The sequence below is a fragment of the Salvia splendens genome, chromosome 6, assembly GCF_004379255.2.
Source record: "Salvia splendens isolate huo1 chromosome 6, SspV2, whole genome shotgun sequence".
Taxonomy (NCBI): domain Eukaryota; kingdom Viridiplantae; phylum Streptophyta; class Magnoliopsida; order Lamiales; family Lamiaceae; genus Salvia; species Salvia splendens.
Genome location: NC_056037.1, coordinates 10,982,245 through 10,995,271, shown reverse-complemented (window position 1 = coordinate 10,995,271; position 13,027 = coordinate 10,982,245). Strand labels below are relative to the sequence as shown.

General features: G+C 35.3%; 1 protein-coding gene and 1 pseudogene across 1 annotated transcript; both read left to right on the top strand.

Moving 5' to 3' along the window:
- The first annotated feature begins 1,850 nt into the window (after nucleotides 1-1,850).
- Nucleotides 1,851-6,924, top strand: LOC121807952. Its single transcript, XM_042208290.1, has 5 exons — nucleotides 1,851-2,184; nucleotides 2,501-2,696; nucleotides 4,006-4,674; nucleotides 5,493-5,685; nucleotides 6,832-6,924. Exons 1-4 carry the CDS (start codon nucleotides 2,027-2,029, stop codon nucleotides 5,682-5,684), a joined length of 1,215 nt encoding a protein of 404 aa, XP_042064224.1. The 5' UTR covers nucleotides 1,851-2,026; the 3' UTR covers nucleotide 5,685; nucleotides 6,832-6,924.
- A 1,127-nt stretch (nucleotides 6,925-8,051) lies between these two features.
- LOC121807953 lies at nucleotides 8,052-10,008 on the top strand (annotated as a pseudogene).
- The last annotated feature ends 3,019 nt before the right edge of the window (nucleotides 10,009-13,027 follow it).

The following is a 13,027-nucleotide window of genomic DNA, read 5'->3' as shown; positions in this document are numbered from 1 at the left end:
AAGTCGTCAGCACGAAGGGATGTGGTAGTAGACTCCCATCAAGAGTGAAGAAGACTTTGAAGCTTAAGAGCAAGCCTTTGCGTCAATGTAAGAAATGTCAGGAGTGGGGTCACCACGATTCAAGGAATTGCGACAAATTCAAAGAGAAAGAAAAGCTGCGGTCCAAAAGAAATTCTGATGTTTGATACAATGTATTTTGTTTTTTAAGTAATACGTCGGTTTAAATATTTTTTTGGAGACCATTTTATTTGCAATGTTACGTTGTTAGAAATGACTGAGTTCATTCTTAATTTTATTTGGCATTCTGTTTGTCAATAGTTTTATGTCATGTCTTGAACTGTGGTTTATTATGACTCAGTTTGACATTAACTTTGCATGACCCATATATTCATCTAGTATGACCCAAGTGAATAAATTAATATCTTGGCATATAAAACACTAGTTTTATATGATGACTCTAATGTTGCCTAAATATGACCCAATATACCCCCACAATGATATGACATATAAAATTGTTTAGTATGACCCAAAAGCATAATTAATGTTCATAACAATTGTTTTTGCATGATTCAATCGTTCTAACTTTTTTAATATGTTAAAAACTTGCATAGAATCTCGTTTTTGTTTTTAAATATGTTCAAAACACGAGAATATTCTTCGTTTGTACTAATAATTAGTTTTTAATATGTTAATAACGTGTGGAGTAATGATTCCAATTAATCCGCTTGTAAATAACGGAAGGCTGTTGTTAATATTTTCTATACCTAAATTACCCTTTCATGACACAACACCCTCCTATTATGACCCAACAAAATCATTCACAACACCAGATCGTGGCCATTCATTTCCAGATCTCACAGTCCATATTTGGTCTGTATTTCTTTACATAAGGGCTTCTTTTGGTATATTAAAACCATATATATATATATATATATATGGATGTGTCAATTGCTAACTCACTCTCTAATTGCAAACTACTACTAATTTAAGACGATATGATTTTAGAAATCTAGTGCTCTAAAATTTGCCACGTGTAATTTTCGTTTTTATTAATTAAATCGAAAAAGATAAAAAAAACTACCAAATTAGGGTTTTGGATGAAAATGTCAAGATAGTGTTTTGAAAATATCAACACAATGCTTTGAGAATATCAATACATTGCTTATGTCAACACGTTGCTTTAAGAATGACATTCTACATATATTATATTGCCATATTTTATATCCTATGTTGACATTTATTGCGGTACGAAAAAATTGATATTTATTTATTTATTTTCAAATTTTGACATCGGAACATATGCAAGTGAGATCTCGTTAGAATCCTTATGAAATTATCTTTAATTTGATATATGTTGTGCGAAAAAATAATTTAAAACGAGAAAATTATATAAGTTTTAAAGTTATGTGATATTTTTTTATCGTATTGACATTTCAGAGTTGATGATCTAAACCATTGCTTTGAATATCTAAAGGTTATTATTTAATTGTAGTTACTAATTAAATATTGAATTAGCAATATAACACTCTCTTATACATACATTAGTAGAATCAACATCAAACTTTTTTACTCTTAATATAACATCAAACTTTAGTAAAATCAACATCAAACTTTTTTACTCTTAATATAACATCAAACTTTTTTACTATTAATATATTTTTTTCTTTATAGATGAGTATTTTAACATTAGTAAAATCAACATCAAACTTTTTTACTACTAATATTTTTTTCTCTAGACGAGTAACATTTAATCCTAATGTGGTTACAAAACAACAATTAATTAATTATGGCATAGTATTGATAGATTGTTGGATACGCTATATAGTTGATCAAATGAGTCACTCCGGAAATTTCGAAATTCGGCCCGCCATTTCCTTTTCTATCGAAATCGAAGGTCACCAGTCACCAAATCGACTGATCGAAACCCTAAAATCAATCTCGTTGCTCGATGAATGCGTCATAGTCCTGAATTTCCAAATTGAGGAATCCTATCTGCATTTGAGGTTTGGTTAGAACGTCGATAGCAATGACTTTGGGCGATCTGAACAAAGTATGGGAAATCAAAACCCTAAAGCGGAAACCCAAAGAGGAAGAGGCGCGAAAGATTTTAGACAGAATTGCAAATCAGGTTCAGCCCATTATGCGTAAGCATAATTGGAGGGTAAAAGTACTCTCTGAATTCTGGTATGGCGTTTTTTTGCTGCTTTTCATGCCAACAATTGTCATGATTTTCTTCAATTGTATCGGAAGAGATTGAAATTGATTTCCAAAATTTTGATTTCATGCTCTTTGAGTTCAAAATGTGTGTACAAATTAAAGTTGATTTCAAAAAATTTGGTTGATTAAGGCCACTAATGGATTAAAAAACCCTGCTTTACATACTCCTTACGAGATATGGATATTCCAAAATTGGGGCTTTCTGAAATGATATTACATTCTTTTGAATGAATGTTGGAGCAGTAGGGGATAGAAAGTGAATTACTGGAAGTGAATTTTTCAGGCCAAAAAATCCGGCACTACTAGGCGTGAATGTAGGGCGTGGTATACATGTCAAGCTGAGACTCAGGAGGTCAGACAGAGATGAGGAATTTCTTCCTTACCATGAAGTTCTGGATACAATGCTGCACGAGCTGTGTCACAATGTTCATAGCCCTCATAATGCTAGATTCTACAAGCTCTGGGATGAGATTAGGAAGGTAAATGGGTTGTACTTAGTTTTATACTTTTGTTCTATATCCGGATGCAACTCGCAGAGAGTGTGTATATTAAAGCACAATGTTTGAAGAGCAAGTGTGAGCTCTCTATATGGAACTGTGACAATGCTATTTCAATATTATGGGAAGAGTGGGGCATGGGTTCTTTTGGTCTTCCAATCTAAATAAGCAGTTGATAGTCTTATCAATTCCGGTGATTACATAACTGCATTAAATGCAGAAAAATGAACTGGATTACGATTGGTGAGCACATTGAGTCTCATTACTGATAAACACCTGGCAACAGTCTCAAATTCTCGTTGATATTCCGACTATAACTAATCAAACTCGGAAGACCAATGATGACTATGTTGGATCATGGATGGTGGAAATATAAGAGTCATTTCACTTGAATATATGCAACAGAGCCAAAAATGAAAAGATAAGATAACCTGCATGGGGAAAATGTCTCTTTTTCTTTTCTTTTTCTGACTATAGACTATAGTTCAGTTGACTGTAATGCACTGCTCATAACAGTGCCATCTTCTTGTTGGTCTAATGTTCTTATCCAATAGTGGAGTGAGCTCTCCAGGACTTTCCAGGCCAATAAACGTAGATCTGCGCTTGCTATAGCTCCTGAAACAGTGGTAGCTTATTCTGCTATACTGAGTTCTTACCTTCTCGCTATAGTAGTTATTTACTTAAAACCTCACTGGGATGACATCTTTACAAGGCTTCATCCTTTTCCTGCTCACTTTGGAGATAGGCTCATAGCGCTCTAGTGTGATCTTAAAGCTAAACTTTTTTTTTATTATTTTCATATGTTGGCACTTTTTATGTTCAGAATCGAATGTATTTTCATTTTCTCCTGCATTAGGTCTTTAAACTTAATCTGCTGAAACATGTGTTGAGGCAAAACCCAAACAGTATTTTCGCAATTGTTTGTCTGAAGACATTATTGAAACACTTTAGAGCTTCTGAAGCAATTTTTTACTTTTTTCAGCAGTAAAAGATAAGATAAGATAACTTATGAACCATTCGTGAAGAGTTATGAATGAGGCATTGTCTTTTCCAAATTCATATGTGATGGTGAATTCATTATAAGAAATCAATATAGAGTTCTGAAGGTTTGCCTTATAGTATATGATTTTCATTCCAGAGTCTTCAGTGGTTTTTATGCCTCTTATTTCTTACTTCTATATATTCTGGCAACTGTTTCTATAAATGATGGTTAATGCTCCCAAACACCTTTTGATTTTATTTGAGTGTCTGGGTTTAAAAGGGTGCTTAATATAATACTCAATATCCATAGGAGTGTGAAGACTTAATAAACAAGGGGATCAGTGGAACAGGACAAGGATTCGATCTTCCTGGAAGGCGTTTGGGTGGAGCCTCTCATAAACCCCGTCAGTCATCTCTTCGCCAGGTTGCACTAACTGCTGCAGAAAATAGAGTGCGTCTTCAGTCCTTGCTGCCTTCAGGACCTAACAAAATTGGTGGTGATAGCTCTGTTATGTTTGCCCTGAGTCCTGTTCAAGCTGCTGCTATGGCAGCAGAAAGAAGATTGCAGGATAATATATGGTGTGGGTCAGAATTCTATGATTTAACTGGAGATGAAGACTGTACTGATTTAATGAAGGATGGTGTTCCAGATAAACCATGCTGTTCTAAAATTTCAAAAACTGCATCTAATGAACATGATATGAATGTAAAATCGCTGAAAAGAAGACGAGAATCGGATAAAGTTTCTTTAGTACAGTCTGATGAGGGACAACCAAAGCCCATTTTAATAGACCTGACAAATACAGCTTCAGAAAATTGGTCAATGTGCTATCCAGATAAGCTGCATCCTAGTAAAGATTACATTAAAGATTCACGTGAAGAAGCTTCAGCGTCGTCATCCCTTCCTAGCCATGATGACCAAATGCATGAAACTAGTTCTGGCACATGGCAATGTACAACATGCACTTTGTTGAATCCAGTGAGTTCAACTTGCTTTTGATATATTTTCTTCCCATTTTCATGTTTCTGGTATTGGTCTCCTTACACTATATATGTAAGCTAGATATTGTTTTTGATTTGTATGTTATTCTATTTCTTGCCAATATTTTCTTTTTAGTTCATTCCGTGTGTATTTGCATTTGTGATGCGAATATTTTCTTTGGACTCTCTGTATTGGACAGACTTGCTGCAGCAGACAACTGGTTAAAAAAATGCAATGCTTGTTTTGAACCATGCATGCATGCATATATTTCTTTATGATACAACAAATACTAGATTTGTGAAACATGCATCAATTAGTATATTTGACTAGTTCTTAAGAGGCCATTTATAGTGCTAACTTGAATAGCTTATGTTAATGTTGCATCCTACTTCTGCTACATGTTTGTGATTTTTACTATTGTATTGAAATACTTTGCATAACAAGAGAAAACTTCTGATTTGTATCCCATCTCTTTTAATTCTTATCATGGACGGAGCCAAGCTGTGCTCTCTGCGCCATCCTGGGTACTACTTTAGTGGGTAGCCTTGATGTGATTTATGCAGCTCATACCGAACAACTAAGTAACTATTTCTGGCAGCAGAGAAAACTGCCTGATCTGTCCTTTAGTTCATGGACATTTTTAACTGAAAGGCCTAGTATTTCTTCTATAAGTGAATTACTTCTAATGCATGCATGAATATATCTATCATTGTATATGACATGCTAATAAACATTTTTTTTGTTAGATTTCAAGTTGACCTCATTCCTTAATTTATTTCTTTCAAGTTCATAATCAGTAATGCTTCTTATTGCAGCCGTTGGCCCCAATATGCAGCCTCTGCACAGCAGAAAAGCCCAAAAAAGATAAGATGAAAAGTCATAGGTGGTTCTGCAGATTTTGTACTTTGGAAAATGATTTGAAGATGGACAAATGTGATGCGTGTGGGTCCTGGAGATATTCTTATGGTCCACCTATTGCTACTTCAGCACCCAATCTTGGAACATGAGGTAGAATAATACTGCCTAAATAATCTGTTGATTGTTCAATAAATTATGTTTCTTATGCCGTCTTTTCACTTTTCAGTGTGCTTTTCATAGTTATGTGTCATGTCCCCCTAGTCAGTCGGATAAGTTTCTGCATCCTCACACTGTTAGCAGAACCTTACATATTACTCATTGATGGCATAAGCTCTTTAGAACATACTGATGAAGTTTCTCAATTGACTGATACTGTGATGCAAGAAAACAGAGAGAATCCAATTGAATTATATAATGAACTAGGAAAATAAAGAGAAATTCCTCCTCTTACAAGTTACAATTATGAGATGCTGTCCCTAAAATTAGGATAAGGCTTACAGCGGATGCTATCCAGAATAATACTGCAACTATGATGATACTAACAGTAACTCACTAATAACCATTTAAAGATTTAAAGAAAGTTAAGGCCCAAGTATATAGATTGGAGCACACACGAAAGCCTGACCAATAACTATATTCCAACCCCAAGTAACTTAACTACTCCCTCCGTCCCCAAAGACTATGAACTTTGGGTTCAGCACGGGTTTTAATGCATTATTATTGGTAAAGTAAGAGAGAGATAGATAGATAAAGTTTTTTAAGTATTGTTAGTGGAGAATGAGTCACACCTCATTAGAGAGAAGAGAGTTTACAAAATTGAAAGTTCATACTTTTTAGAGACGGACGAAAAAGGAAATAGTGCATACTCTTTAGGGACGGAGGGAGTATAACTTATTAAAGATAACTATAAGTAAACAATAAATAACAGCCTCATAAGCCAGAGGGCTTACAGTTATAATCTTTCATTCTTAGGATGCCATGAGAGTCTGCTAATTCCATTTTTTTGTTGGGTATAGATAATACTTTAGATCAATAAATTGCCGTGATATATGCTCCCGGCTATTGCTAACACTTTTTTTCTTTCGGTTAGGCATTGGTAATACTTTAGATCAAATTGGGAATACTTGCTAGTTGTTAGTGCACAATTTGACTGCTTTTCCATGTCTAAGATTGGACAAGATTCGCATTACATTGAGCCTGATATTGGTTCATTTCTTTTCAAGTCATAAATATATTTGTAAGTATTTATTAAGAATCAGAAGGCACTGATATTTGGTACTCCGTATTCTGTTTCAGATTTTTGCATTCATTGGAAGTATAATGGGAAACTTAAGCAAAAGTGGGCATTGTTCATATATTTTTCTTTCAGCATCCTTTTACTACTATATGTGACTGTCAAGGTTCAATGGTAAATCAGTAATGTAAGTTGTTAACATGCAACCAATGTTGGAAGAACTATGCATCATTAGAATATACAGATATTTATTTCCATCAATGATATATTGATGCCAAAGTGATTGCGCACTCTACCAGAAAGGAAAACAAGTTCAATATCTTGCCATAGCTGAGAGTTAAAGAAAAGTTGTACATCTGATATTCTAAATTGTGCGTAGTTATGTAAAGTAAAATAATATACTATCTTGTTATATTGCCTTTAAATCATTGGAACAAGTACAATCTTAGCCACTTCTTGCCACCGATGAATGTTATCAGAGTGCTTCCTGGTGAGTAAGGGCTTTCGACGATGCTGCTCTTCCACATTTGTATCAGCTCTCTTGCCTCGACACATTTACACCCCAAACAACAAAGAGCATGTAAATGTTACATTGTTGTGTTTCTTTTTTTCCTTTGCATTGATAAATAGACAGATGACAAACAATGTAATACTTAAATGCAAACCTGGAGCAGGAACTTGTCTGCAGTTGTGCCATGGAAACAACTTATTCTCGGGTCAATGGAAGTTAATTTGGCAATTCACATATGTTCAGTCCCTTATTAAAGAATGAATGTGAATGAAGATTCAATGAAGAACGAAACCAAATTGTAGAACAAAATCAAATTGAATTTAATAAGAATTGAATCACAAAGAACAAAAGGGAACTCACCTACGGCTGAAGATCAGAATTGAAGAATGAATCGATTTTAAGAAGCCCTAAACTAAACTACGTCATTTACCTCATGAAAAATGACAATCCCGGCGTTTCCATGTTGGAATTTAGACAAGCCAAGTCTGTTTAATTTTACTGAAAATTTTAGGATCGGACGATAGTATGTTCATGATGCTTGAGTAGCTACTCTTTTTAATGCTACGGAAAGGGTCATAGTAATATATTTAACCTTAGAAATGTAGTGTAGATATTAAGTGTGAAAAAAGATCACGAAGTTTTGGATAAAGAAGCTGCTGATAATTTGTGCAGAGCAGTATCCATATCATACCCACATATTGAGGGATAAAGCTCTCTACAATTCGAAAATGGCTTCAATTCCTGTGTGCAATTCGTCAATTATTTCTTCGAGACCGCAAGTTTCGTTCTACTGTTCGTACCCCTCAAAAGTTTATGGCGTTGAAGCCTTGTCGAATCACTTCTTCGAGAGATATGGCTGCTCCTCAAGTATTGGAATCCAGTGCCGGTTCTACTGCTACTGAGGTTTTCTTGTACTGCCATTTAATCAGCTCAAATTTGTTTTCGTTATGGTGAATATGTTTATTGTGTGGTTTTTAGGACGAGTCTCCTTCTGCTTCAGCATTGAGTGTTGGTGCAGATTCGGATAAGGTATTTTCATGTCCTCTTCGTAACTTCACTAATTTTGGTCCTGCTATGAAAATTGTGCTGATATTAAAACTAAGCCATCTTGAGGTTAAAAATACTAAGTATTAATTATCCTTCATGGAATTATGGTTATAAATCAAAACTCAAGCTTGTCGTTCAAACACTCTTTTATGTGACTTATCTTGATTATATTAGACCACATTGGATTTTGTAGACATGGTACATGTTTCTCCTAACTTTTAGCAGGAATTTGATGTTCTCCTATCTTGTTACATACAGACATTAATTTATACTAAGAGTATACTTATGTCCTATCAATCACTTCTGAGAAATAAAAACAAGTTAAATACAAACTCTTCTATATTCCACTAGGGGCTTAGTTTGAAAGATTATCTGATGATTGAATATGTATTATGTTTGGTTCATGAATCTCACAACTTAATTCTTAGATGGATAATCATATGATAATGAGTCATAGTCAATCCCCTCCAACTAAAATAACCTAACAACTCTATCCTAGATGGATAATCATATGATAATGAGTCATAGTCATCCCCTCCAACTAAAATAACTCACAACTTAATCCTAGATGGATAATCATATGATAATTAGTCATAGCAACCGAACGACACCTACCAGTATTGGAACAATTGAACTTTAAAGTGGTCTTGTCTCTGTTATCAGTTGATATAATTTAATAATAGAGTTCCTCACATTTTATTAGAAATGTTTCTAAATCCTAACTCACTGAGGACCTTCTAATTAGAATCAAAATCAATGTACCCTGTGTATCAACTTCTGCAGTCCATGCATAAAACACAGGTTTATAGTTTTATATGTAAATTATATCTCCAAAAAGGAGATGTTAGGAAAAATGGTCACTGCTTTTGCAAGTACAATATAGTCTATCTGACCTCATATGAAAGTCTAGATTCTATGTTTCCTTCAAATTCATTTTTGACTATCCCTTTCCCCATTAGGGATCTTCACTCTGGTCTGAAGATTCTTGGGATTAATGCACTGAGTAAGTTCTTGTTTTTTTTCCTTCAGAAACCAGTTTTAGATGGATAACTATGATTTCTCAAGAATAGCCAAGATTGTTTTTTGTGAAGGGAACAAGAAGCATGAAAGTAACTTTTATTTCTAGGAAATTGGAGAAACACAACGCTAAATTTCATGTAATCTACCTGCCCAGAAATTTTATCTTAGGACAATTTCTTACCCTAACAAATAACATCCTAGCCATAAAAATATGGCCCACACGGGATATGCATGTTCAAGTACTTACTAAAAGGGTGTTTTGGTTTCAGGTTGCACCTAAGCAGAAGATTATAATCAAACTGAGATCATACTGATAATGGAAGCGGCAAGGACAACGAATGCAAAGACTATGGGTCCAGTGCCTCTACCAACAAAGAGAAGGGTGTACTGTTTTCTCAAATCTCCTCACGTGCACAAAGATGCGAGGTTCCATTTTGAAATTAGAACTCACCAGCGACTCATTGACATCCTTTACCCAACTGCGCAAACAATTGACTCCTTGATGCAGCTCGACTCGACTTGCCTGCCGGTGTTGATGTGGAGGTTAAGCTTTAGATCTCACGGTAAATGTAAACTGTGATTTCGTTGTACACATGATATTTATTGGCTTCAGCAGGGAAAGATGGAGACAACGCTACATTTTGTTGGGTGATAGTTGAAATCTTTGGCATTTCTTTTTAATGTGTATTCAGCCAGTAATGAATATCAAATTTTAGTTATGCATGAACCAACTTGAGTAAGTAAGTGATCATGGTTTCATAAGTATTAATTCTCTCAATTCTATCAGTTGAGCTGCGGATATTTAGAATAAGTCAGAACAAGAAAGCTAGGATCCATTAATTAAGACTAAATATCAGTTTATAATTGGAGGGAAAGCAATCATACAAAAGAATGTCAAATATTTAGAATTGGGCAGATTAGTTTCTCATGAAATAAAATAGTGGGAATAATAAAGTATAAACAATGAAATTGAAAGAATCATGAAAGTTATGTAATGTTGAAGACATGAAATGATTGTTAGTACTTCTCAACACAGAATCTGAGCTATGTTGGAATCATGTTTGGTCAAACGACTTTGACTAATAATAAATGTTACAAGACATTAAATTTTGTGAAATTAAATGTAATAGTGTCGATCTAAGTTCCGAGTAGATGACCGTAGCATATTCATTTTCTCAAATCCGATTCCCGGTGAGTGAGAAATAATATATTAAAGTTAGTCACAATAAAGCTATAAATGAGATATGAGAAAAAAAACTAAGGGATTAATTAACTAAGTGTTAATTATCCCACATCGGGGATGATAAACTTCTTTGATGAAGTATTTAATAAGATGAATTATTATGTGTAATAATTATCGTGGAATAAGATGGGTGACAGAGCCCACACGGGCGCGCCGCAGCCCGCCCGCGACCCGCGCACCGTGACTCTGTGCACCTTGTGCCTTGGTAATTGGTCTTTGGGTAGCCTTTGGGCTGTTCTTTGGAGCTGGTCGTTGAGCGTCAAGCCCCGACTTGGCCTATAAATAAGCATGCATCCATTGCATTCAAAACACAACAAACTCAAGCATTCTTGCATACACGCTCTCTCCCTCTCTGCATAATCTTTCCGTCGAAGCTCTGCCCCCGCCTTACTCCTGTTCGCCGTAATCTTCCCGTCGAAGCTCTGCCCCCGCCTTACTCCCGTTCGCCGGAGCTCTGCTGCTAGCGGTGCTGCTACTTCAGAGATGAAGCCGTTTTATCTACACGTCAAACCGAGAGCACTACCGGGGCTTATCTCGTCTTGTGGAAAGAGGACTCCTCGACTCGGCTTACCGCTTTCCACAATTTTTTCCGTGTAATTTTTTTTCCAGTTGTTTCCATGTAATTTTCTCTTTGTTTTTACCGTGTAATTTTCGCCCGGTAAGTTTGTATCTCAAAATTTTTCAACAAGGTATTGCTGCGCCGCATGTATTTTAGTGGATCGTAGGTCCCACTCACTTTTGATAATACTATACACCATTTTTTGCTACTCGATAGTATTTCATATTACTTGTATGTGACAAAGTTAAATATAGCTTAAACCAATGAGCAAGGTCCAATGATATGCAATGCCACCAAGTCGGCAAGAGCCTGTTGGATATTTTAGTGTAATTGGATTAACTTGATTGATTAACGTGATCATAATAAGACATCAAATAAGTTGGAAGTGCGTAGTGTACACTTATTTGAATTCCTTATTATTAGACGGGGATTCGGGGGCAGCGCCCCCGACCCCGAGTAGCGGGGTCCAAGGGGCAGAGCCCCTGGCTTGGACCAGAGCCCCTGGCTGGGGTTGAGCTGCCAGGTCAGCTTGGAAATTTTTTTAATTTCCATTAAAGTTGTTGTACAGAAAATTCATCCGGAAACGTAATTTCCGAAAGTTGAATGACTATTTTGCAATTTCCTGTTCCCGCCAAAAACTATTAAAAATAGTTATGAAACGAAGAGACGCGACTCTTCGTTTTCAGCCTCTTCTTATGATCAATTTCTGGGTTCAAAGTTTTTTACAGAATCTACATACGAATATCTTCGAAACCTGAATTGTATCTGATCAAATATTTGTAGAACCGCCAAATTAATTTGATCTGGAAGTGTTTAATAGGAAGGCTCTATTAGGGACATCCGTTTTGTTCACGTTTTGTTTAATCTCCCTAATAGAGCCTTCCTATTATCGTTCGGATATAGGTTCAAAAATGGATTGTCAATTGTGTAGACTGTAGTCAATATAAACTGTGTAGTAGTATAATTAAATTTAGACTCACTGTTAAATGTGTATTTCAAATGTCAAAAAAATGTTTATTGTCTCAACTGTAAAATTATATACTCTCTTTCAATTATTTAATTCATTCAACTATGTGCTATCTCAATCAGCCATGTGTAAATATCTATCAATTGTGTACCCAATATCAACTGCGTAATCTTGCTCGTCTCCATAGAGTTGCATCTATGCAAATTTTGCCTAATTATTCCAGAATAATTGACGTGTAATTTTCGAGCTTTTAAATTAATGGATTATTAACACACAAGTTTAATAAAATAGCTCTAATATTACAACCTATCTGCAAGAGTACAAAGTCAGCTGTAGTACATCGAGTGTCGAACCACAGGGAGGTGTAGGTTATTTAATTTGAGATAGACAAAATAAAGTTGGATAAAGAAAGGATAAAACAAACAAAGATAAATAAAATACGAAACTAGAAAATATGATAAGAAGAAATCATTGCTCCTATATGTCTTGGGCATACGAATTGGGATATTTCGATGGATTACTACGACCAAGACTATGCTTAAGAGGATTAAGTTTGTTTTACGCTCCCTATCCGCTGAATACTTCAAGGGAATTGTATACCTAGGATAAGCTGAATACGTCTCCAAGGTTCTACTCACTAACCTATCACCCCTGCTAGGTCGCGCAGTAAGCTTTAGATTAGCTTCTATAATTGTCAAACACGATAATTAGATCATATTAATTTAATGCCCACGCGGAAGCGCGCAGACATCAAACCAAATTCATTGATTAAACTATCGATCCACTCGAGATTATCTCTCTGAACAAGTACCAAATCTCGAGTTCCTTGCACATGAGTAACGACCAAAATCTACGCTAAAGAGGCAATAGAATAAAGGCTACAAAATTCTACCTATCTAGACGTCTCGAGA